Consider the following 23,876-nt stretch of genomic DNA (forward strand, 5'->3'; position numbering starts at 1 on the left):
GAGAGGCTGTGACCGGCACCAGCCTTGCGCCACGCCTCCCATACATTCACTCTGGCGTGGATCCCTTTGGGTTTTATTCCAGCCCAGACCCAGGACAACTGCACCCAAAACATTCCAATCCGAAACAGTTTGAAAGAACTTCCAGACTGCCATAGTTTGTTTCAGGCCTGAAACAAGGTGCAGCCTCCGTTCTGGGGATGGATTAGAAGGTCGATTTGTTGACCGTCTTCTTGCAGTCCGGACTGGAAACCATTCATCCAAGAGCTCTGGTTAGTGATGTTTATTAAAAGGAAGGTAAAAGTTGCGGCAATTCCAGCAGGTGCGTTACTTTCACATGAAAAACCTATGGGCAGGCAGCTTGGAGGGGGCAAAACCCTCGCCCATTTTCTTCTGCTCCTTTTGTGCAGAAGGCTGGCTGCTCTTTCGTGAAGGAGGGGCAGTTTCATCTGTGCGCCGTTTGGATAACTGTCAGCCTTTTTATCAGCGGGAAAAGCAGCTCTCGCATTTGTGATGTAAACACCTCACCTGGTAACCATGGCTTTTCACGTGCCATTAGAGAGTATCCAAAGGCCCCCTTGAGCACATGGCCTCCAACCAACTTCTGGGCGGTCAACACAGATGAACCTGCTGGAGAACGGAGCCCCAGAACCATCACACTTTTAACTCTCCCAAAGATGGCCAAGGCTGCCTCCTCCACAAACAGCCACTTGAGTCTTGCCTTGTCACAAGACGGTCTTCTGCCTAGGTTTACCAGGAATAGCCACCAGGCAGCCTCCAGTTGATGCTAAGTTGCTAGTGTAAACAGAAGCACACACACCTCTCCCACAAGGTCTGTTGAAATTGAGGGGTGGACAACCTTTCAGCGGTTCAGGACATACTTAACACACTGCAAGGCCTGGGTTGTCCTCTTCGTCGTTGTTTTCGGGTGGGGACTTTTCTTTTTAAAACTCTGTTCGCCTATTTTAGGACTTCCTTGGAAAGGCAGGAAACAATGTCACTAGTTTTCAGCAATTGTAGTTAGAGGAATTCCAGGGCCTTGAAAAAATGGGTGGTGATCTGGCAGTTGACTGTCCCTGTTTTAAATAAACCAGATCTTCTCAACCCAGAAAAGGGACCTGCAAGGAGATTATTTCCTGGACCAAAACATTCTGTGATCTCAGAGAAGAAAATCCTGGCTTCGTATATCTCAGTGGGACGGACCCTCTAAGCCAACTGGTTCCCAGTTGCTCCAAGACACAATGGCGGGGATGCAGGCCTCCACTTAACTATGGGAAGCGTTGATCCTCTGCCCTTAATTCAGAGCCTCAGGACTGAGACAGAGAAAGTATGAAAGGGACTCACCCAGCTGAACCAATCGTGGAAGATGACCAAAGGTGCACAAACCTTTTACTCCATGCCTTGGGGGTCCCACCCTAAATCTCATTTTCAGAAGCGCTCTTGCGATTACATTTCTACTACCATCAGCTCCACACAGCTGGAAAGCTTCTAGAAAGCCTCAAAAGTCCCACAAAGGTGGTTGTTTTAGGAAAGCAGGGGGCGATGGATTTGCAGGCAAGACAATCAAAAGCAGGGAAGTGACTCAGGGGGACATATTTGGAGAAATACCGCCTGAGGCAGGCTTGCCAACCAGCTGATTCAAGAATATTGTCATCAGATGGTCTGAATGGACTCGATTGGTCTGAAGCGAGACACAAGACGGTTTTGTTAGATTCACGTCCGTGGATTTTTTTGCTTTCTTTGAAATATTCTGCAGTTGTATCATTTCTTTCACTTGTGCCATGAAAGGCAGAAATGCAACTTTCACCGAAGGAGGCTACTTTATTTATTTTGCTAGTAAGTTTTTTTATAATTACCTACAAAGCTATAATGGTGCCCCAGTCTTGCATAGTATACTAACGTAAAATAAGTATGTGTGACTCAAAACTGTGTTGTTCAGTAAAGTGAAGCTCTTAATTTTAATACTGAAGAAGCCATGTAAGGCCTTCTAGACTAGGGTTCTTCCCTCCAAAGAGAGATATGGCACCTGACTGGATGTTCACAAGAATCTCTGGCAAGACTGTGCCAAGCACGGCACACAGAATTCAGAAATATACTGTCTCAGAGCACAGAGAGTCTATTCTTAGCTATTGTTGACAGAGACCATTTATAGACGGACATGCCATGAATTTAAGCTAAACCATATTTTCACAAAATTATGCGGAAAAGCTTTTCTTGGGCTGCAGGTAGGAAACTCCAGAATGATTCCTTAGGGGGCAAAAAAAACCAAAGGGGAGGGTGTTCCCACATATGAAAAAAAAAAACTAGAATTTCAGGAACAAAGAATCCCATCTAGCTTTCTCCTTGATGTGTTAATTTACCATGGATTAGTAACTAAAAACATGATCCCCTACCTAAAGCTTGAGATGATACTGTTTATAACAACCATCAAATGGTTTTGCAGAACATGTAGAATAATTCTTGCCTGAATGTTCTGCAATATATTTGTGACTACAAGTCCCATAAGTTTCACTGCTCTGTAAGAATCCACTTGGTTTCATTTGAATATACTACCAGTCAACCTACTTAGCCTTCCCACACCTAGAATGCTGTTGGACTCTGGAAAAAACTCATACTACACATTCATCTTAAAATGTCCACATTTCCCCCAGCAACCATTAGCTATATTCCCACAACACACTTCATGGAGTCAAAGGTGGGGACACCAAAAAGGATGACTTGACCCGGAGGACCAAACTTAACCAAAAGTTGACCAGTCATGCAGAGGGTTAAACTAATTCCACTCAAGCCATCATCACATGAGAATACCTAAACCAATCAATGTTCTTGCTTTGCCTACCTAGTCCTCCAAGAACAAGAGCTGGAGAGAAAAACTGGACCCCGAAACGAGTCTCCGCATCGCACAGCCCACTGCCAATGGGCTCTCAAAGAATGAATGGCTGCAGCGTCCATCCACTGCTTCCTGGCTGGCCAGTGGGGAAGGGCCAGTAATGCCCCCAAACCTTGCTAGCACTTTTGGGATACTGGATGCTCCTAAAAAACAGGCTGGATATTCTATCTTCCAAAGTGGTGGTTTCTGACCCACTTAATGCTTTTCTGTGCAACCAGAACCGTACACAAGAAAGTAAGACTGAGTTGGGGGCTGATTGTCTTGTCCTAAGTGTGTCTTGGGAAATTTATTATTTGCCATTGGGCCCTCTTTTTTCTCCCACACCCATTTTTCACCCCGATTTGCCCTGGCTTCTTTTTCCCCATTCTTTGGCCCAGACTCCTCCTCCCCACAAAACAATTATTTTAGGAAGAGGGAGCGTTTCGAGAAAAAGGCCCAGGAAGCATGCAAAGAAACTGACTTGGGCATGAAAAAGCTGCAGGCTGAAGCCAGGGCAGGAAGCCCTTTTCAATATATAAAATGCATGCAATTGTTCTTGCTATTATTGTTATTCTGCTAGGGAGGGGGCGAGAAATGTTTCTAGGGTTTTCTGCTTCTGATGCTAAAATTACTTGGCTCCTATGCATCTTGATCCTGAACTAAGTAGAAAAACAGGAGCCTCTTCCAGAAGAGAAGGAAACATCTGATAAACTGCATGGTGGATTTGGGTAGTGTTAGAACTGAACTGGACGATCCCAATGATTTCTGAGCCCCTAAATCTCTACTGCTGCTGCGCTCCCCACTCCATGATCAGGAAAACCTACCCAGCACTCAAGTCTTTAGGGGAAGGGCCTCGCCATCGTTGTTTGGCTATCCTATTTGAAAGACTGCGACAGATGCGTTCCTGCTCATTACTTATGTCCAGAGGAAGTGTGGTCTCCATCATGACCCTCTAATTAAAAGCCCTGAAGGTGCTTTTAATCATATACAATCAAGGTGGCATTTAATGCCTTCACGCAAGCATTCTAATGCACAGTATTGTTCTGAATAACATGTGCAGTGAACAGAACCTCCTCACACATTGGGGCTTCAGTTCGCAATATCTTCTGCCAATCCAGAAGAAGCAGACAAGTTAAATTTGGGGCATTACTGAAGAGGATGCAAGAATCTGCCATATCGCACAATTTGGAGTGGGGGGACAGAATCCCAGTTTGGCAGTATTCAGCTCATCCCTTGCCAAACTCCAAGAATTCTTGATGTGGATGAGAGTAGGGGAAGCATGATCAAACTATTTTTTCACCTCCCACTTTAATGCACACTCCCCTCCTCTCATGCAAGGGTAGGCACCCTTTTAGGACAAGAGGGCACATCTGAAATTTGGAAACACGTAACCATGAAACAGAGCCCATTTGGTTTAGGGATTAAGATGCTGGATGAGAAAGCAGGAGACTAGTCCTCCCTTACGCACAGATGGCAACTGGGTAACACTGGGCCAGTCCCTCTCACTCAGCCCAATCCACCTTACAGGGTTGTTGTTGACAGGAAAACAGCAGGCAGGAACATACATATGCCATCTTGAGTTATGCAAAAATAAAAGCAGAATAATAATCATAATCACACTCACAAAATGGCGAACATGGGAGATTTGTGTCTTTACGAAATAGCTAACATAGCCAGTCACAGAAAGTGAACAATTGATCTCTTCCAGCCCAAAGAAATAATTGCAATTAATTATGATACTTGAAAGGTAGTTTTTTTTAAACAGTATCTTTCAAAAAATGGGTCCAGGTGGGGCATGGAAGCTGGTGAGCACCAAAGAAAGTGTCTCCCCTATACTAAAGAAGCCACAAAACCAAGCAATGTCACAGTTGCCCATATAGCAGTGAGTTAACATTTTTTCCAAGTGCCTGGCACAGAAAACTTTTCACTGAAAAATAACCGATTCTTTTGCCCACAATCATTTTCGGGCCATAGATACATACAGATTAACAATTTAAGTCTCTGTTGCTAGCCAGGCAAATCATTTCTATGGCATTATTGACAATACAACAATATGAACAAAAGTATCAATACTAGGATTGTTCAGTCCAGCATTCTTTACCTTATTCCACCCTTCCCAACGTGGACCTTTGGCTCTGCTGGGAGCCGCGGCTTTACTCTCTGTAACTGGAGAACTGCCCATCATCTGAAGGCATCTGAGGTAAGGTGTCTCAATCAATGGGATGATAATCAGGTGTGAGTGTGGGAGGTCCTGCCTTCTTTAAAGAACAGAATTCTGGGTATTCACTATCCACATCTGATCTTCACAACACAGCTGTGTGGACGTGTGTCATGGCTTGAATGAAGGAGATTCCTGAGGACCTCCAAAAAACAGTTGTTGATGTTCACCAGGCTGGAAGAAGTTACAAAACTATTTCCAAAGAGCTTGGACTCCACCAGTCCACTGTCAGGCAGACTGTGTACAAATGGAGGCAATTCAACACCACTGTTATCCTCCCTGGGAGTGATCGACTAACCAAGAACACACCAAGAGCAAGGCATGTAATACACCGGGAGGTCTCAAAGAACTCCAGGATAACGTCTAAGGAACTAAAGGCCTTTCTTGCACTGGTGAATATGAGCGTTCTTGACATCATCATCAGGAGAACACTGAACAACAATGGTGTGCATGGCAGGGTGGTAAGGAGAAAGCCACTATTCTCCAAAAAGAACATTGCAGCCCATATATAGTTCCCAAAAGACCACATGGATAAGCCAGAAAGCTATTGGAAGAATGTTCTGTGGACAAATGAGACCAAAATTGAATTGTTGGGCTTGAATGAAAAGCATTATGTTCGGTGAAAGGCAAACACAGCATTCCAGCATAAGAACCTGATCCCAAATGTAGTGGTGGTACTATCATGGTTTGGGCCTGCTTTGCTGCCTCTGACCAGGACGGCTTGCCATCATTGATGGAAATATGAATTCTGAATAGTACCAGCAAATTCTACAGGAAAATGTCAGGGTATCTGTCCGTGAACTGAAACTCAAGACAATGACCCACAACACACAAGCGGTACAACCAAAGAATGGATAAAGCAGAAGTTAATGTTTTGGAATGGCCAAGTCAAAGTCCTGACCTTAATCCTATAGAAATGTTGTGGAAGGATTTGAAATGGGCAGTTCATGCAAGGAAGCCCACCAATATCTCTGAGTTGAAGCTGTTCTGTAAGGAGGAGTGGGCTAAAATTCCTTCAGGCTGATGCACAGGACTGATCAACGGTTATCAGAAATGTTTAGTTGCAGTCATCGCTGCCCAAGGGGGGCACACCAGTTACTGAAAGCAAAGGTTCACACAGTTTTGCCACACACAAATATGTAGCTTTGGATCATGTTCCTCAATAAATCGATGAACAAGTATAATGTTTTTGACTCATTTGTTTAACTGGGTTCCCTTTATCTAGTTTTAGGACTTGTGTGGAGAACAGATCACATTTTAGATCGTATTTATGCAGAAATATTGAAAATTCAAAAGGGTTCAGAAACCTTTAAGCATCCCTGTACATACTTCAGGTCCACCACGTGAGATGAGATTACCTCCAGCCATCTCCTGTACAAAACTCTCAAGCCAGAGAAGGGACCTGCACTGCCTCTCCTGGTTAACCGATATCAGATGTTCTTTTAGGGAAGAAAAACAGCATGGATAACAACATTCAGTTCCTGCTCTCATGATCTTCTCCAAGACAGATATAAGCAAGGGGGTGGCCTTGGATACCCCAGGGCCCAGACAGACTTCTACCGACACCTATCAAGCTCACAGTCCTACCAGACTTTGTAAAGTTTTTTTCAAATCCAACAAGAATAAAAGCCCTGGGTTTCTTCGGAAGGGGGCTCACCTGTCCAGAAAAAAGCCAGAGATAAGCAGGAACGGTAAGGGCAGAAGACTGAATGGGGGAGAACCACCTTCAAACTGCCTTTGAATTTACTATCAACCTGGGAGCTTCTAAAACTCATCAAGCACATCAGACAGACAGTCTGATCTTTTTGAGGACTTTCCATTTCTGGGAGCTCCTTGGACAGGAATTGATTTGTTTATTTATTGATGCTCACCGGACAGGGCTTATAGGCTGCTCCCCTCCAAGACGACGCTGAGCAGCACACAATTCCAGTTCTAAAGGATCTCTACTGGGTTAATGGAGTTAAAACACCCTTGGAAGAACCTGAAAACCAGAGCTTAGAGTAGCTCTGTTCGCTGTTGTCTGGGAGCAGCCCAGACTCTCAACAGCCAAATGTAAATGACTCAGGAGGGAATTGGTTGGACGCAAGCCATCAGAGAGCCCATTTGGTCTGAAGGTATCTGACAGTCTTAGGAGTCCCTGAACGAGAGAGAAAAACTCTCTCTTATCAAATAATACCCAGAATAAAGGAAGCTAGATTTGAAAAGCAAAACTCTTTCCAGGCATTTTGGAAAAACACACGTGCACACAGAGAGGGGGAAACGCGCATATGCTGTTGAAGGAGGAGCGTCCCACGAATACCCCACCACGGCTCTTTCAAGATGCCCCCATATGGGGAGCTGGTCCTCCGGGATGCCCTGCCGCTCCCTCCATTTGAGGGACTGTGGTTCTTTCGGTCCTTTTCAGTTACGGGCAAGGTGAGAATATTCCATGAGAAATAAACCAGGGTTTCAGTTAACCCAGGTTGGACGATCTGGAGGATGCTGTCCCTGTCTTAGCAATGCTGGGGACAGATAAGTTAAAAAGAGGCTGAAATGTCTTTTCAGACACACGATGGCTAGTTTTACACTAAGCTATGATGTAATGGATTATGCAGAAATTGTCACGGGCCTTGGTAAACTACAGATTATGGCATCTGTGCTCTGCAAACCCAATTATGATTTCCTTCATAAACCATGGTTAAACGAAGTATGGGTGAGCCCATGTCACACACTTCATCTCATCTGTCCTACAGTGTTTTCCAGTCCAGACAACCTCCAAATCTCCCAGACGTCTCCTGCCCCGTGAACGTTGCCGAGAATTCTGGGAGTTGAAGTCTGCACATCTGGAAGCCGTCAACATTGGGAAACATGCCCTGAACAGTTTTCCAGCTCCCCCCGCCGCCAAAAAAAGGCAACCCTCTTTAATAGAGCTTCGGGATTTGGGCTGGACATCCTTCCACACTGCCAATAACCTTTTGCCACTCCATCTCTACATCTCAAAGAAAACATGAGGTCTAGCAACGTAACTGAAAAGCGTGGGGATTTTGCCTCCAGCGCCCCGCTCATCCGTCCTCGAGTCTTGAACCAAATGCCTTACGCCTGAGCAATGCCCCCGCCCCGCCCCGCTTCTTCTGGGAATCTGCGCTTCTTTGGTCCAGAAAGCCACGGCCCCCGTGTCCCCGGGAACAAAAGCAGGCCCGGCCCAGCCCATCCTGATTTCATCTTGTTCCGATCTCCTGTTCCTTTCCACTTGCTTTGTGTTTCACTAAAAATACCGCTGCAGAGGAAATTTCTGCTCTGGGGTGGATCCCTTCCTCCTCAGGAGGGGTTTCCTGCCAACACCCCGATTCAAAGACAAGCAGGCGACCCAGGTTCCCAGGCCCGACCTGGCAAAACAGGGGAAAGGGAGGGAAGGGGGCTCTGAGCAACGCGGGGAGCATGGTGGGTGCACGCACCCCGCACCCTCACCTTGGTAAATCATGGCTTGCTGAACCAGCCATACTGTCCTGGTTCACACAACATCCTACACCAGAAACCACAGTTGCAGGGTTCACGTTACACACTGAACCCAAACCAAAACAGCCAGATTACATTTCGCCATGGAAGATGAACCTAGTCAGTGCAGTTTTGAGACAATGGGCTATGATAAGGGTGATGTGTGAAGCAGGACACTGTAGGTGGCTCCACAGCTTGCTCCACAGACCATAGTCAAAGCAACATATGGCTTAACCGGATGCATAAACTCACCCCTGTGGTTTGCAAATGCTAAATGGCTTAGCGTTGCATATGATCTGGACTATTATGGCTTCTTCCACAAGCCATAGTTAAAACAAACCACAACCTAGTAGGATATATCAGATAACTGGGCCATCTAACTCAGTTCATTTATTTTAGAACGTTTATGTATAGTTCCAGTCAACCCATTCTGCACGTCAAAAAAATCATTGATAAAACAAGGCACTAACAAAGTCACCCTTCCCAATCCTCATTAAAACACCAGCTGGAACAATCTAATTCAAAGATCACCCATTATCCCTCAAGGGCCCACTGAAAAGGTACAGGGAAGGGGTCAAACATATTCCATACTGTTGGGGCCACCATACAGAAGGTCTGCCTCCTGGTCCACACTCCTCTTACCTTAAACCAGTGTTCCTCAGTCCTGGCAACTTTAAAATGTTTGGACTTCAACTCCCAGAATTCCCCAGCCAGCATGGGTAAATCCACGCATCTTAAGGTCGCCAAGGTTGAGAAATACTGCCTTAAACAGACCCACCCTAGACGTCTAAACAGGACGGACACAAATGTTGGGTAAGGCACCATGCAGCGTAGGGCTTCATAGGGAATAACCAGCGCTCTGAATTAGGCTGGAAGGTCTACTGGCACCCAGCAGGTGTACTTCTGCAACAGCAGCTTACCACAGCTGGCAGACAGGTTGCTGCATTCTGTCCAAGTCATCTTCAAAGGCAGCCCTAAGTAGAATGCATGGCAGTCGTCCAGCTGTGCAGTGATCAGGGGGTGAGTTACTGTTGCCAAGGCCTCCTGATGTAGGTAAGGCTGTAGCTGATGCACCGGCTGAAGCTGGGCAAAGCCCCCCCCCCCCCCCAACAATTGGCTTTCATCTGCTGTTCACACAGGAGCTATTCTGTCTTGAGGGACCAAAGGACCTATTTCCTGAAAGCTAAGATGGTCATGGATGAACAGCTTCTCCATCTTGCTAGGGTTTAGCTGAGCTTGTTTCTCACCATCCAGTCCCTTACAGACTCCAGACATTAATTCTGGACCGCCACACCATCTCCAGCCTGGCCTCAGATGGCCGTGCGTAACTAAGTATTATCAGCATACTGATGGTGCTGTTTAGAAGCCGATGGAGATCTCTCCCAGAGGCTTTATGCAGATATTCAGTGACATGGGGGAGAGGACCAAGCCCACTGTACTCCACACTGGAGCCACCACAGGCTCAATCGCTCTTTCCCCACAAATGCTGAGTGGGACCACCCAATCAGGTAGGAGCAGAATCACTGCAAGACAGAGCCTCCTACTCCAACCTCTGCAGGCAGTTCTGGAGGATCACAGTCAATGGTTTAAAATGTTCCTAAGAGGTCTAACAGAACCAGGATGCAGGTCCTCCAAAAAAGGTCATCCATCAGAGCAACCAATGCCATTTCCATTCCAAGACCACGTCTGAATCGGATCTGGATAATCTGCTTCTTCTAAGATCTTCTGCAGCTGTAACCTTCGCTAAAAGCAGAAGGTTGGAGACTGGCAGAAGTTCTCTGATACGACTGGATCGAGAGATGGGTTCTTGATCAAAGCAGATGGCATTTCCCCCTCCTCAGAGAGGCATGACCCACTTCCCAAATCCAGCAGCACGTACTGTACTCTGCCTGGCCTTGGGAAGGAGCCAGGAGGGGCAAGGACCTCAGCCACAGGAAGCAGAGCTCTTCCTTGAAAAACCATGTGGGGTCGACCCTGATTGGTCCTTGGAGGGAAATACCAGGGCTGGGGGCTACAGGGGAATACAGGAGCACATCCCTGCCACTTCTCTCTTCCTCCTCCCACCGGATCTAATCCGGAGGCACAAAAAGAGGGGAAAAGGAAAACCGAGAATGCTCATAAACGTTCTCTAGCATGTGAAAGCCAGAATTGCCCCCCACCCCGTTAAAAAAGATACATTTGAACATAGGCAAACTTCTGATTGCATAAACCAATCTTCTCCACAGAGCAAATCTATAAGTAAACTGAAGAGAGAATCATTTGCAGTTTAACCCCCAAAGCTTATCTGATGCAACGTGCAAATAAAACTTCTCCAGGGCTGGATAAATGTTTGCAATTCTTAAAGGAGCCCTGATTCAGTATTAGGGGAAAGCATCAGGAGGCTTCAGCCGCCAAGCCTGCGCAATGCATGCGTTAAGTCTACCAGGCTGGAGCCAGGAACACTGGAGAAGGCCTTTGGGGAAGGCAAACCTCAAAGACAGTTTTCATTTTTAAAAAGAGCAGCCTTTTAGCAGCCTTCCCCAAACCAGGCGAGGTTGACCCCCTTTTGTATGTACGCCATTGTGTTCCTCAGCTGGCACAGGGCAAACAATGCAGGGCTGTTTCTACTGGATTTAGAACAAGGTGCAAGGCAGGAAGAGGTTCTAGCAATGCTTGGTTTTTTCGCTCAGTGTCCTGTCTCCATTCATGCATCACTTCTAACCCTTGTTCCTTCATTCCTGGGCATTTGATAAAGCTGGATTTTGAATCCTCTAGTGCCACCCATCTCTTGGGGGGCGCAGATTATCCGGGCAACTCTTCCTTTTATCATTTGCTCTTGCATTCTAGCAGACAAACTCAGGCAGGCAGCAGAAATCCAGACGAGCGCCAGCTGGTAGCAAAGTGTGTATCTATTTTGATAAGGGCTAATCAATAAACTTTGATTTGATTTGATTTGATTTGAAAGTCTGTATCTACTGTATCTCTTGGCAGCCATCTACTGCTTGTCCATATTTTTACAGCCCAGACCTGATAACCAAAAGACCACCTTTGATCCAGTTAATTTCAGAAGCCCTTCTAGACCATTTTATGCAGAACATTGCTTAACCTGATCGCATCCGCTTCTCTGAGCAACCCAGACACCTAACACGTAAAAGTGCTTGGACGGCAACATTTAGCTCTGCAGTGCATCAAGACCTCAGTTGCCTGAAAGACGCATCAAAAACATTTAGGAAAAAGTATTTTTAAGGGAAGGGAGATGGTACGGAGCGGCATGTGCAACGTAAGGGCCACCAGCTGATACAACATCTGCTTAACTGAGGTTCTAGCATCCCCCACAAGCGCTGGACCACCATTTACAGAATGCTTTGCCAGCATCACCACCCTGGCTGGGAGTTTGGGGAGTTGCCCTTTGGCCCCCCTCCCAAGAGCACAGCAGGGTGGACGGCTGTGCCAAACCTTCTAATTTCAAAGATAAACTGGAAAGCAGGCGGGCAAATCCTACCAAGCTCTGAAATGGCGGCACGCGTGGCTTCCATCAGTTTAACTCCCCTCTCCTCCTCGTAACCAGCAAACATAGAAGGGTGTGACAAACCAACAGGCCAGTGCACTCTGCATCATTTATACAGGTGCCAGAAATGAGCTCCCTGGCACGCAACTGCAGAGCCGTTTAAGGGGGCTGACTGTAGGGTACACACAGCTGTATCAAGAGCATCATTTGGCAGCAACCATTAGCTCAGCGATGCGCACGCATATTTCCTCCTCCACTCTTACAGCTGTTCCAGTACATTCTTTTCTCTAGTTTGTTTGTAGTTCACGAGATCAAGACTGGAGCCATCCCATCCTCCAGAAGAAAGTTTAACTGGTACTGGGAACTCAAAATCCGACGCCGTCTCCCTGCCCCCACCACTGTGCTGCGTTCAGCAGCTGTAATTTAAGCTTCCTAAACCTGACCTGACAGTGACCATCCTCTGCTATTCTGTTTTGTTTTTGTAAGGGAAAAGCCACACAGCCAACCAAGAGCGGAAACGATTTGCAAAGGAGTCGAGGGGACATGCTGACATTCTCAGGACCAGTTTTAATCAAGGTTTCTGGTTCAGGAATTGCCGCTGCAGCACAGCAGTGCCCATAAAAGGTGCTTACAAATCCATGCTATGCTCACAGGCCTCCAGACAAACTGTCTTTAAAACATTTGCATAAAATAAGGAGCTAGAGCTGAGCCTCTCTGTTCATTTGTGATTTTGCAGCATTAAAAAAGAACCTTCAGGAAACCACCAGCCAGGTTCACCAAAATGCAAAGGGAACTAATCATGTCATTTCAGCCACCGAGATCAACGAAACACTAAAATAGCATTCCCATCATTTGTACACCGGTGCCGCTAAATGTATAAATAACATCACTGATTAATGCCAATAGCTGGCTTTAGACGATCTCAAAAGCTAAACAGCATCGGACCTGGTTGGTGTCTGGATGGGAGACCAATGCAAACTCCCAGGGCTGCAGGAATTGAAAACCGGGAGTTGGGAAAAGCCTCCCAGACGTAGGCAGTGGAAAAGCACTTCCGTATCGTTAACAAGGACAGAACGCAGATGCGTCCATGCAGTCACCAGGAACCAAGTCAAGGGAGTCTTCTCTTTAACGCTCGTCTGACTCTCTTGAGCAGTGTTTCTCAACCGTGGCAACTTGAAGACGTGTGGCCTTCGACTCCCACGTCTGGGAGGATCCTGGGAGTTGAAGGCCACACGTCTTCAAGTTGCCACGGTTGAGAAACACTGCTCTTGAGGAATGGCAGAAGGAGAAGGGCCTCTGCCTAGGTGTCCAAACAGGACTACAACCCACCAGCAGAACCTGCCACCCCGTCGTGGGCCAGGGCTGGTCTAGTGACAGAATCAGCCACTCTTGGTGTAGCTGTGCTTCCGTCATAACTTGGACTCACACCAACTTCCTCTGCATAACTAGGGACCGCTTATTCTCCCCGGCTGCCACTGGCATTATCCTGCCCTCTCCCCGCCTGAAACCACACATGGAACAGCCTTCCTGCTGGGTTAAAAGCCTTTCATTCCACGTGTTCTCCATGGCAATTTCCAACGCTAGACTCAAATGCCGCCTTGGCATCGCAGACAATCCTGGGAGCTTTTTCGCTGCACAAGATGGAAAAGCGGAGGTGAGAGAGGGGGCATGTTTTGAGTTCACACTGTAAGGCAAAAGGAACCAAACTGCTTATCAGTTGAGTTCCTATTCGAAACGTGTGCTCTTCTAAATGTTGCGACGCAGTTTGCATATTGTAAAAAATGCAGATCAGAAAAAACGCACTTCTAATCATGAAACTAGTGTCCAGGAATGTTTGAAAAAAATAGATAACATTAGGCAAAACTGCAAGCAACAGTTCTTATGTTTGGAGAAATGGGTTCATGTATTCTTTTTAATGGAAACTAACCAAAAAACTTTTCTCAAATTCAACACACCGAACTTGATAAATTCACAAGAATGACAAACTCAGAAAAACTGAACTTGACAGATTTGCAGAAATGAGAAACTGGCAGAAACCGAAACTGATACTTAGACCTATCACCGACGCTGGATTCCTCCAACGTCGGACGGTCCGACAAGGAAAGACCAACCCAGTAGCATGCAGGCTCAACACTCAGAAAGGGGGTCCAGCCCAAAGATTGGCTCGGAGGAGCAACACGGTGCCTCGCCAGGAACGGCAGAAAGAAGGCTGGGGGAACCCTGAGGCTAGATCAGGCTGAGGAGTGCTCCAGCCCAGCCTTTGGTGTCCCTCGGTGCTCAGCCAGATGCACCCAGGTAGCATCCAAGATGGGGAGGAGATACCTCTTCTGTGGGCTCCCCAGGGCTGGTCCTGAAGGGCAGCCCTGCCTGGCTCCCCCTGCCATCTAAGCTCTGGAGAGGGTGACAGAGAAGATCTTGACAGCCGCCAGCCAGGCCTTACCTTCTTCCCACTCTCTGAACCTAAACTGTGCTTATGCCTCTTCAGGTTCCTGCTGCTCAGCTCTGCCACAACTTTCCAGGAGTCTCCGTTGCTGGCATTGGGCCCTTTGCCCGGCGGCGCTTCAGGGCCTGCCCCTGTGACAGGGCGCCCTGTCTCCTCGGAGCAGGTCAGGTGGAGACTCCGGAAATGCTCGTCCGCCTCTTTGTCCACCACCAGCAAACGGGTCTCAGTTTCAACCGCTTTGATGCGTTGCACAACCTGGCGAAGGATGGGGGGAAAGGGGAAAAGAAGAAAGTGTGAGCAGGGCCCTTGGAAGGAATGGAACTTTGCTAAAACAAAAGAAGATCTACTGAACCTCATTTATAGCGGAGCAGAAATACAATCACTTTCAGCTGACGATAAAAAGGCAGGGGGAAAGCAGTGGTGGTTTGTTCATTTGGCTGGAGAAGCGACTAAAGCGAGCTTCTCGGGGAGGTCAGTCTGGCCCCAGCCTTGACGAGCGAGAACTGCCGAGGTTTGTTAAATCGACTGCAGTTCTTGGATCCACACATTGCTCTAAACCTGGAGTTCTTAATTACCCCTTGACTAGGGCTAGGAAGACCTTCAAATGGCCAAAACGCGCTCCAGGGTACAGAGGGCTCCAAAAGCAGCTGTGTCTTTTCCTGGGGTGGACACCCCACCCCACAAAAAGATGCGAGCCCTCGAAAAAGATCAGCCCTACAGGCCTGACACAGCCCCGTCCATTGTGCATCACTTTGCACCCACTGCAGGAAGCAACTTCAGAGGCAGCTCACCTTGTCCAAAGCCTGGTCTGCACATCCCAAAGCTGCTTCACACAACTCAGCACGCAGGGAGGATGCGGGGCAGTTGCCAGGCACCACGTGAACCAGCACGGCCGAGCATCTCCATTTCTGCCCTGGAGACAAAGCCATGGGCCCAGCCTCCGTGGACGAGAAGTGAAGAGACTCCCCAACAGGCTGCTCTGCCTGAGCAAGCCCCTGGCCCAGAGGTGGGGGGAGAAGGCCACGCCAATGCGCCCTGGCAACCTCCAAGGCGCATAGCACGCATAGCTCCATCCACAGCTTGAACGATCTGCTATCTTTCAGTATCATCTGCAGATTCCCCCCAACACACCTAGGACTGGTTCAAGCCTTCCTCCAACGGCTGCGAAGACAGTCTGGTGAGTCCCCCCCACCCCATATTGCAGGCAAGCTCTACCTGACAGTAGAGGAGAGGCCGACCTGATCGCCTTTTCCCTCTGCATCCTGTTTTCCTTTGATGCGGTATCTCTTAGACAGCAGCGAAATTGCTTTTTAGGCAGGTTTTCAAACAGCAAGTTCAGCAGAAAACATCTTAATAAACCTGGATAGCACCAAGGCATAGGCAGAATGCGTCTCTGAATCTGGGGTGTGCTTCTGGACTCATCATGGCCAAAGCCAACAAAGCTTTTGTAAAAAGGCTTCTGTTGTACCCATGGATAGTAATGACTTATAGCAGCTTTGGATCATCATTAACATAATGTAGTGCCAGATGGAGAAAATCATTCGGTTCGACGACAGAGAACGAGCAGGTGTCAGCTGTGGGCCAGGAAGGCCTTTGCACAGCTCCATCTGCTGTGCCAGTTGCACCCTTTCCTAGATCGGGGGGGGGGGGGTGTCCTTCAGGCAATCACTCATGCCCTGCTCACCTCACAGCTTGACTACCGCAATGCGCTTTACATGGAGCTGCCTTTGAAGACCATCAGAAGCCTCAACTGATCCAGAATGCAGTGATGGGCGTGCCTTGGTACGCCCATGTAGCACCTCTGCTTCATGAGCTGCACTGGTTGCCAGTTTGCTCCCAGATGCGACTCAAGGTCTTGGTCACCACCCATAAAGCCCTACATGGCATAGGGCCTGGCTACTTGAGGGACCGCCTGTCCCCCATAGCATCTGCCCCCCCGATTCAACCTTGCAGGTTCCTTCAATTAAGCAACGCCATCTATTGAGACCCCTTCCCTGTAGCAGCGTCTGCCCCCTGGAACAAGGTTCCCCCGAGATCCGAACGGCCCCCGCCCTGCTGGCGTTTCGAAGGGGTCTGAAGGCGTGGCTCTTCGCCCGGCCTTTGGAGAGGGTGACCGAAGCCTCCTTTTAAGCCAGGTTATTTTCTTTCGTTTCCACCCGGTTTGTTATCCTGCCCTCTCTATCCTCCTTTTGGTTTCTTGTCGTTTTTCTTGTCTTGTTCTTCAACTTTTAATCATTTGTAAGCCACCCAGAGTTGCTGGGAGTCCAGCATATAAATGTAATAAATAATCATAACTTGCTGAGAAATCGTTCCGAGGGAGAAGAGCATCTCAATGAAATTCCGTGAGCGGAACAAGAGTTTCTGCCCCCCTTGAACGACGAGCCGGTTGTGTGAGCGTCCTGCCTTTCACTGCGTGACCCCCGCCCCCCCAGGGCTCTGCAGCTTCCCCCTTGCTTCAATCCCACGGGAAGACCTAAATTTCTCCACCATTTGGAAAAATGATTTCACTCAACTTCTCAACTCTGATGGACAAATCCGAAAGTGCATTTGTGCCCAACTTTGATATTCAGCATTTTCGTCTGCGCTGAACCTAACTTCCTAAGCAAAAAATCCCAGATCTAGAATCCTATTGTGCATATGTTAGGGAGGATGCCTGGAGACACCGGAAGCAGCGTTGCAGGAGTAATAAAAGATAACCGTTAAACTTACAGGACCAAAGGAAATACAAGCCAAGACTTTACTGAGCAAGAATCTTTGGAGAAGGTGGAATGTTGGTTGAGCATCCCACCTTTGGGCTGCAAACATCTGTACCCCCACTAGATGACAGCAAAGAGTAATTTTCTGTACAGTATCTTCTGCTCCCATTTCGTGATCACCCAGACTTTTGCAGCCCAGATATGCTACGGATGAATGAGACGTGAAGCGCACGTTACGGTACAAGTGGGCAGAAAAAGGGCAGAAGGGCAAGAAAAGGGGTTTTGCGTTGCACCAATGAGGGTAGCTGGGATGAGCATCATCGGTCCAAAATCTGGTGCCACTGGATTTACCAGCGGGCCATGAAATGCTATTGTCTCTCCTGCTCATTCTGTCGATGTCATTTCCCAATCAGCGAATGCCCATCCCCTCATCTTCCCTTGGCTGCCCTCCTTCCACACGCATTTGCCACAAGTAAAGCCCAGGAGTGGCAAAGCTCTCTCATATTTATCCAGGACCGGCTCACCGTTCCCAAGAACTTAAGAACAGATCCCAGAAGAAGGCAATGCAAAGTATTTCAGTACCGGTGCCAAGAAAGCCCCTGGTTTCGTGTCCTTGGATGGTAATGCACAGTCAACCCTGGCTTGCTTTGAAAAGCTGAGTAGGGTCAATGGGAGACCACCAGGAAAACCCAGGGCTGAAGCTGAGAAAACACCCCTGAAGAAGGCAGGGGCAAAATTATTTGTGTATTGTAGATGCAGATCCCAGAAGCTGAGCTTGACTTTACGGAGCCTGCCTTTTTCCTGGGGGTCACTTCTCTCTGTGTCCCCTGGCTCAGCACAAACAGGCTGGCTGGGGTTGAGGGAACTTGTAGTCCCATCCATTTGGAAAATACCAAATAGAAGAAGAACCTGAGAAACGCAACAGATCTTGGTGGCCACCCTAATTCCTTTCCTGCAGAACATCCAGAAGTGTAGCCTCTGCTTCAAGACACCCACTTAAGAAAAACCCTAATTCCCCTGAACCACAAGAACCTCTGCATTATTACCAGTAGGCGTTGCGCTGAATCCTATCTACAAGGAATCGTAGATTAGAAGCCTGGCTACACATTTGGAAATGAGGATCTGGAGAAATGATAAACTGGGGCGGATCCTCAAACCAGAGTTGGTGGAACACAGACACAAACAGGCACGCACAAACAGAAGCACCCAAAACATTTAAGCTGAAAGCTGAATAAATACTGTATGGCTATGAGGCAATATTCATTTAGCGGAATCAAAAGGAGGAGCGCATTCATGGGGCAAGGCTGTGCCACGAAGTCACTTGTTCTGTTGTTCCCAAGCTGAGGAAGAGGGACCCAGAAGAGAGGTTGGTGGGAATCCTGTAGTCCTAACACATCTGCAGGCCCGCAACCCAAGTTGGATACAAGGACATCCAGCCGCCATAAAATCAGCCTATGGCTCAATTTGCATGTTGTGGTTGAGTAAACCTTGGTGTGGCACAACTGGCTGGGTTCACATGGCACACTAAGCAGTAAATCAGGGTTTGCAAATTACAGTTGCCAGGCTTTATTTTGTAATAATGTAATTATATGAAAGAGAGATGCCTCTGGCCTTTCTAACACAGATGTATCCCTAGAACAACCCAGAGATTAACCCAACTCATTAAGGAAAAACCAAACAAACTATGCGGTGACTTAGAGAGTTGTGTGACACAGACTGGGATTCAGAAGAACGCTCCTAATGGCCACAAATAAATGGGGGGAATTTTCCAGTTTAAACCCATGGTCATCCACAAAACTCCCTGGATGAGCTCTGGACTTCCTGCAGCTACAGCAGGGTTGCTCAACCTCGGCAACTTTAAGATGCGTGGGCTTCAACTCCCAGAATTCCCCAGCCAGCTGTGATGTTGAAGTTGGAACACTGGGCTACACCATCATCGTGAAAATATAAAGGGGAGTTGGGGAGAAGCTCTTAGGAGAAAAGTCCAAGCTATGGGTGCAAATCAACCAACGGGTCCCTTTCAAGGTTGGCTGAGAATGTGCCCTGAACCCTGGAAAAGCAGCGTGAGCAGCGAGCAGCAACAATGTCAATGGACAATACGCACCCAGCAGGGTCATCGCGCCAACGCTGCCACTCAGTCCTTGAACCCCTACATCCGATGCAAGAACGTAAGTCACAGCATTTGCGTAATGACCTCATCCCATACATTTCATCATCCTCCCCCCGGAAAGGCACCTATGTCTTGGAATGCACCTTTGAATTCTCCCCAGGTATGAGAATTCGGCTGCAGGACTCCCTGGCCGTGTTCCATAACCCATAACCCAGATTAACAAAGCCAAATAAAATCTATTATGATTCTCACAACACACTGAACGACAAGGTCTCCAACCCACTTCAGCTTCATCCAGTGTGTCTTCAAAGAAGCCGCTCCCCGGTTAGTACAAAATGAGCCCAAGGTCTCCACCCTGGCCACCAGTCCTCAGAGGTAGCCCGTACAAACGTGCTTTGGCCACCAGCTCATTCACTGACAGCCAGAAAGAAAAGAGGGAGGACTCCCTCTTCGGCACAGAAGCTTCCTCGCCTGGTCACCTAGATGTGGCTGTTGCTCGCCCCAGGTCAATAGTCATTTACGAGTCAGCGTCCATCTACCTACGTGAACACTTTCAGAAGACAGCTCGGTGCTGTCCAGTATCATTGGTCATGCATTACGATAGTTATATATTGCCTCCCAAGCACCAGAGGCAGGCACCTTGATGCGCCCGTTTCTGAAAGATTTTATGCCACCCCTGTTTGGCCTTGCACATGACAGCATGTCCAGCATTGCTCTCCGAGGTAAACCCATTCAATGAGCAGGGAAAAACAGATGGGAATGTGGAGCCACCCACCCACCCACTTGATTTGTCCTTGCCCAAATAAAAGGCCTGGAGGATTTCCAGTGCAGATTTCAACTTGCTCATTTCTTCCCATTAGGCTGGCCTCCAAAATCAACCACTGAGCAAACAAGTTTCAGTTAAGCAGCAGTTGCAGAAAAGAGTTTGCAGGGATGCAAGACGTGCTGCCAAATGCAGAAAGGGAAAAAGGAAGCCCTGGAGCCAAGGAAAGCAGAGCGCGAGAGCCTGCGGGCATGCACCATCCAGCGAGACCACAGCTTCCCAGAGGAGGGAGAACCTGGTCTAAATGGGCAGCCTTAGGGTGCAGCTGATAGCCTCTAAACCCTCTCTGGAACCTGGTTAATCTTCCCTTCCTGAAAAGAGCTGGGTTATGGGCTTAGGCCCCCCTCACTAAACCAAGCAGGGTGAGTTTGCTCTCTTCAGCCTCTGGGCAGAAAAGCAGAATATAAATCACAGACCTAAATCATCCTCATCGCCAGCCAGTTCCAGGCAAGCGTCCACCTTCCACACACTCAAGGCCAGTGCGCACCAATCTCACCCATCGGCCGGGACTCCTGTCTTTTCCCTCCTACTGCCCGCCTGAGCACTCCTCACTCCCTCATCCAGCTTCAAACAGCCTTCTGGTCGTGAGAACTTCATTACCGTCGCCCTTCTCATCATCAAAGGGCCTTCTCTGTCGACTTTGCTCCCTGCATCGCAGCCCATTTTAAAGGGCGGCCTGGTGCCCCAAAAGAGGGAAAAAGACCCAGGAAGAGGCCAGGATCCCCCGGCCAGACGTTCCTCTCAGCCCAGGCACCCTCGCAGGGCTGGTGGTGTGTGGGGAAAAAAGGGTTGGGGTAACTCTACGTGTGTCCCCCTGGGCTGCAGGAGGAAAGGCAGGAGACGACTAAACAATAATAAAGGTGTAAGTTGCTTCTGGATGAGGATTCTTCATGCTCCTCATTCAGGAAGCTTTATGGGGGGTTGACTACATGTGCCCCTCTGGTCTTACAATTCCTTTCCCGACTAAAATGACTCAATTGCCACCCAAGAGCTGTGGGATGCCCTCTGACTGGCGGTGGCAGGAGCCCTCAGCCCCAAAGCATCCCTTGTTTTCTCTAGATATGCAGAAGAGAGCCAGCCTTTCGCTGGTGCTGCAGCCGAATGCCCCTGCCCGCAGAGCTGCAAGGGAGACGCCTGCCCGCCTGCCCTTTTCAACCAGCTTCAGGCTGAGCCACGAGCCCCTCCCCAGCAGAGGCAGACGACAAGGCTACACGCAACCCAAATGGTCTCGAGCCCTGTGGCTTGGCAGATCCCACCCACCCATCAAACAAACAAGACATTTTGCCCTCTCTAGACACTGGGATGGGCAACGTCTTCACTCAAGAGCTGGACGCAAGCCGGGAAGAGGGAGGGGTGGCAAGGAAGCCTACGGGGGTCTCTCTCACACCGACCCCATGGGGTCAAATCGGTTATCCAGTGTGGTCCCCCCAGCCCAGGCCAACCCCTTTACCTGGGAGGGGGTCGAACCCCCAGAATTGCCCAGCCAGTGAGCCCATCCCTGAGAATCCCGTCCATTTCTCAGGCCAGCACGGGCCTTTGGGGGCCTTTGGACGGCGCAGCCTTGCAAGCCCATCGACTGCTTTGTTGACACAGCCGTGGGGAAAGTGCGGATTCAGTTTACAGAGTAAACTTCTCCTGCTCTCCTTCGGCAAGCCCTCCGAAGCAGCCGAAGGGAAGGGGATCCGGGGCCCTCTCGCTCTCCTGGCTGGAAACCCTGAAAACAGGCAGTGAAAAATCGCTGTCCCCCCCCAAGAGTTGCCTCTGTAGCAACCGAAATCCTCTCTGCCCCCCCCCCCGCACCAAAGGGAAAGGAAGAAAAGGGGGAAACAGCCCAGCAAGCTGACATTTTGTTTGTTCACTGCCTGGGCATCTGTAGTTTTACTGCAAATTCCCCGTAAGCGCACACGCCAAGTGGCTTGATCGACATCACTACAGCAGCAGCCACTTGCACCCTGGAGCCTCTGGGTATGTTGGGACCGGCTTCCCAGAATGCCCAGCCAGTCTGGCTCCTGCTGAGAATCCTGGGAAGGTGCCAGTTAGGGCAGAGCTACCGAAAATCATCTGCCACCTGAGGCTTAACCAGGCTTCGAAGCCCAGATGTGCAAAACGGGGAGACACAGAGGGCTGCCTTTATAGCGGGGGGGGGGGGGGGCTCCACGAGCTCCTGCTCTGAGAGTTCAGGCACTGAAGCTCCTGAGCAACAGCCCCGCAGGGCGTCCCTTGGCTCGGCTGGCCTGATACCCACGGAGGAGCAGGGCAGCCCTTATCCGGCGGGCCAGCCGGGCGGGGCACCAGCTGCGCCGCTGCTCCTCGGCGCCCCCTCCGCAGCGGAGCCCGCCCTGAGCGCCGTTCCGCCGGGGGCCACCCGCCAGGGGCGGCCGCGCGGGGGTAGCCGGAGGGGCGGCTGCGGGGAGCTGGGGCGCCCCGGCCCGCGCGCTCTCGGGCTCTGCCCGGGCAGTCCCGCCGCCGCCGCCGCCGCCGCCCCCACCTCCGGACGGACCGCGCCGCGGCGAGGCTCGGGCGCCGGACCCACCTGGTGGTGCGTCTCCTTCTCCACGTTGACGCCGTTGACTTCGAGGAGGCGGTCGCCGGCGCGCAGCCCCGCCGCCTCGGCCGGCGAGCCGGGCTCGACTTTGCGGATGAACTGCCCGCTCTTGCCCTTCTCGCCGTGCAGGTGGAAGCCGTAGCCCTGCTCGCCGCGCAGCATCTGGCAGAGGCGCGGCTGGCGGCGCGGCGCGCCCTGCTGCTTGGCCATGGCCCGCTCCGCTCCGCTCCGCTCCGCTCGCCTCGGCTCCGGCTCCGGCTCGCTCCGCTCCGCTCCGCTCCGACGGCCGGCCGAGGAGGGGCGGCGCTCGGCGCGCGGCGGGGGCGTCTCCGGGGCCGGGCCGCCCGGGCCACCCCCGCGCCCCGGCTCGCCGTCAACGGCGCCCCCAGCGCCCGCAGGCCGAAGGCGGCGGCGGAGGGCGGCCCCGGAACTCCCGCCCTCGGGGGGGACTGCGACCCTCTCCCCGCCCCCTGCACGAGCCCCTCCCCGCCGCCCTGGGCAGTCCCGCGGCTGGGCGGGCGGAGAGCGGGGAGGGGGCCGGGCGAGCGTGCCTCTGGCCGCGTACAGAGCGCGGGGAGGCGAGCGGGGCTGCGGCAGGACTCCAGCTTCTCTCTCTGGAAGCTCGCCGCGAGGGGACGGGGAGGGGTACTCAGACTCATCATCCCCGGCTAGCACGGCCGCGCATTGTGGTAGTTGGAGCCCACCCCGCTCTCTGGAGGGCTTCGGGGCACCGCTGCTCGCAAGCAAGCCCTGCGCTCGCAGCGGGGACGGAGTGGGGCCTCGGCGCTGCGGGGGACCGGACGCCCCCGGGACGCTTGGCCGGCGGCTCGCCTCCCCGGGCCTCGCTGCGCGCGGGCACGGGGCGTGCTGCGCATCCTTGGGTCGCGCAACGCGCAATCGGCAAACATTCCGGTTTGCAAACCACGGCGGCGTGTTTATCGCGTGGACCCAGCAATGCTGGTTTGCTCCATAAACTGTGGTTCAGCAAAGCAGGACTTAGCAGCTTCCGTGCCAAAGAAGAGCCGCCCCAAAAAGTAGCTTGGGGGGAGCGGGACTTTACCCCGGTCTGTTCCTTACAAGACTTTCCACAGCCCAAATTGGTTTGGGGTAATTCTTTCTTTCCAGGGGAGCTGGTAAGTTCGAGCAGCTGCAGTGGCTTCAAAATCCGCCCCCTCCCCTCCCCTCCCCTCCCCTCCCCGGCTGGCACTCCTCTG

General features: G+C 50.4%; 1 protein-coding gene across 2 annotated transcripts in view; it reads right to left on the reverse strand.

Annotated features, from left to right (window-relative positions):
• NHERF2 (NHERF family PDZ scaffold protein 2) overlaps positions 1-23,096 on the reverse strand; it is a 72,418-nt gene extending 49,322 nt beyond the window's left edge. The window contains exons 1-2 of one of the 2 annotated variants that reach the window (XM_088152453.1): positions 22,651-23,096; positions 14,486-14,743 (exon numbers count right to left, since the gene is read on the reverse strand). In XM_088152453.1, the coding sequence (XP_088008579.1) occupies positions 14,486-14,743; positions 22,651-22,872 (480 nt within the window). In that variant the 5' untranslated portion in view covers positions 22,873-23,096. The remainder of the gene's footprint in view (positions 1-14,485; positions 14,744-22,650) is intronic. The other variant, XM_088152446.1, reaches the window with a different exon arrangement.
• Positions 23,097-23,876: the final 780 nt, after the last annotated feature.

The sequence above is a fragment of the Python bivittatus genome, unplaced genomic scaffold (genome assembly GCF_059951505.1).
Source record: "Python bivittatus isolate LINGU-HERP-01145 unplaced genomic scaffold, Pbiv_v1 ctg000030_np1212, whole genome shotgun sequence".
Taxonomy (NCBI): domain Eukaryota; kingdom Metazoa; phylum Chordata; class Lepidosauria; order Squamata; family Pythonidae; genus Python; species Python bivittatus.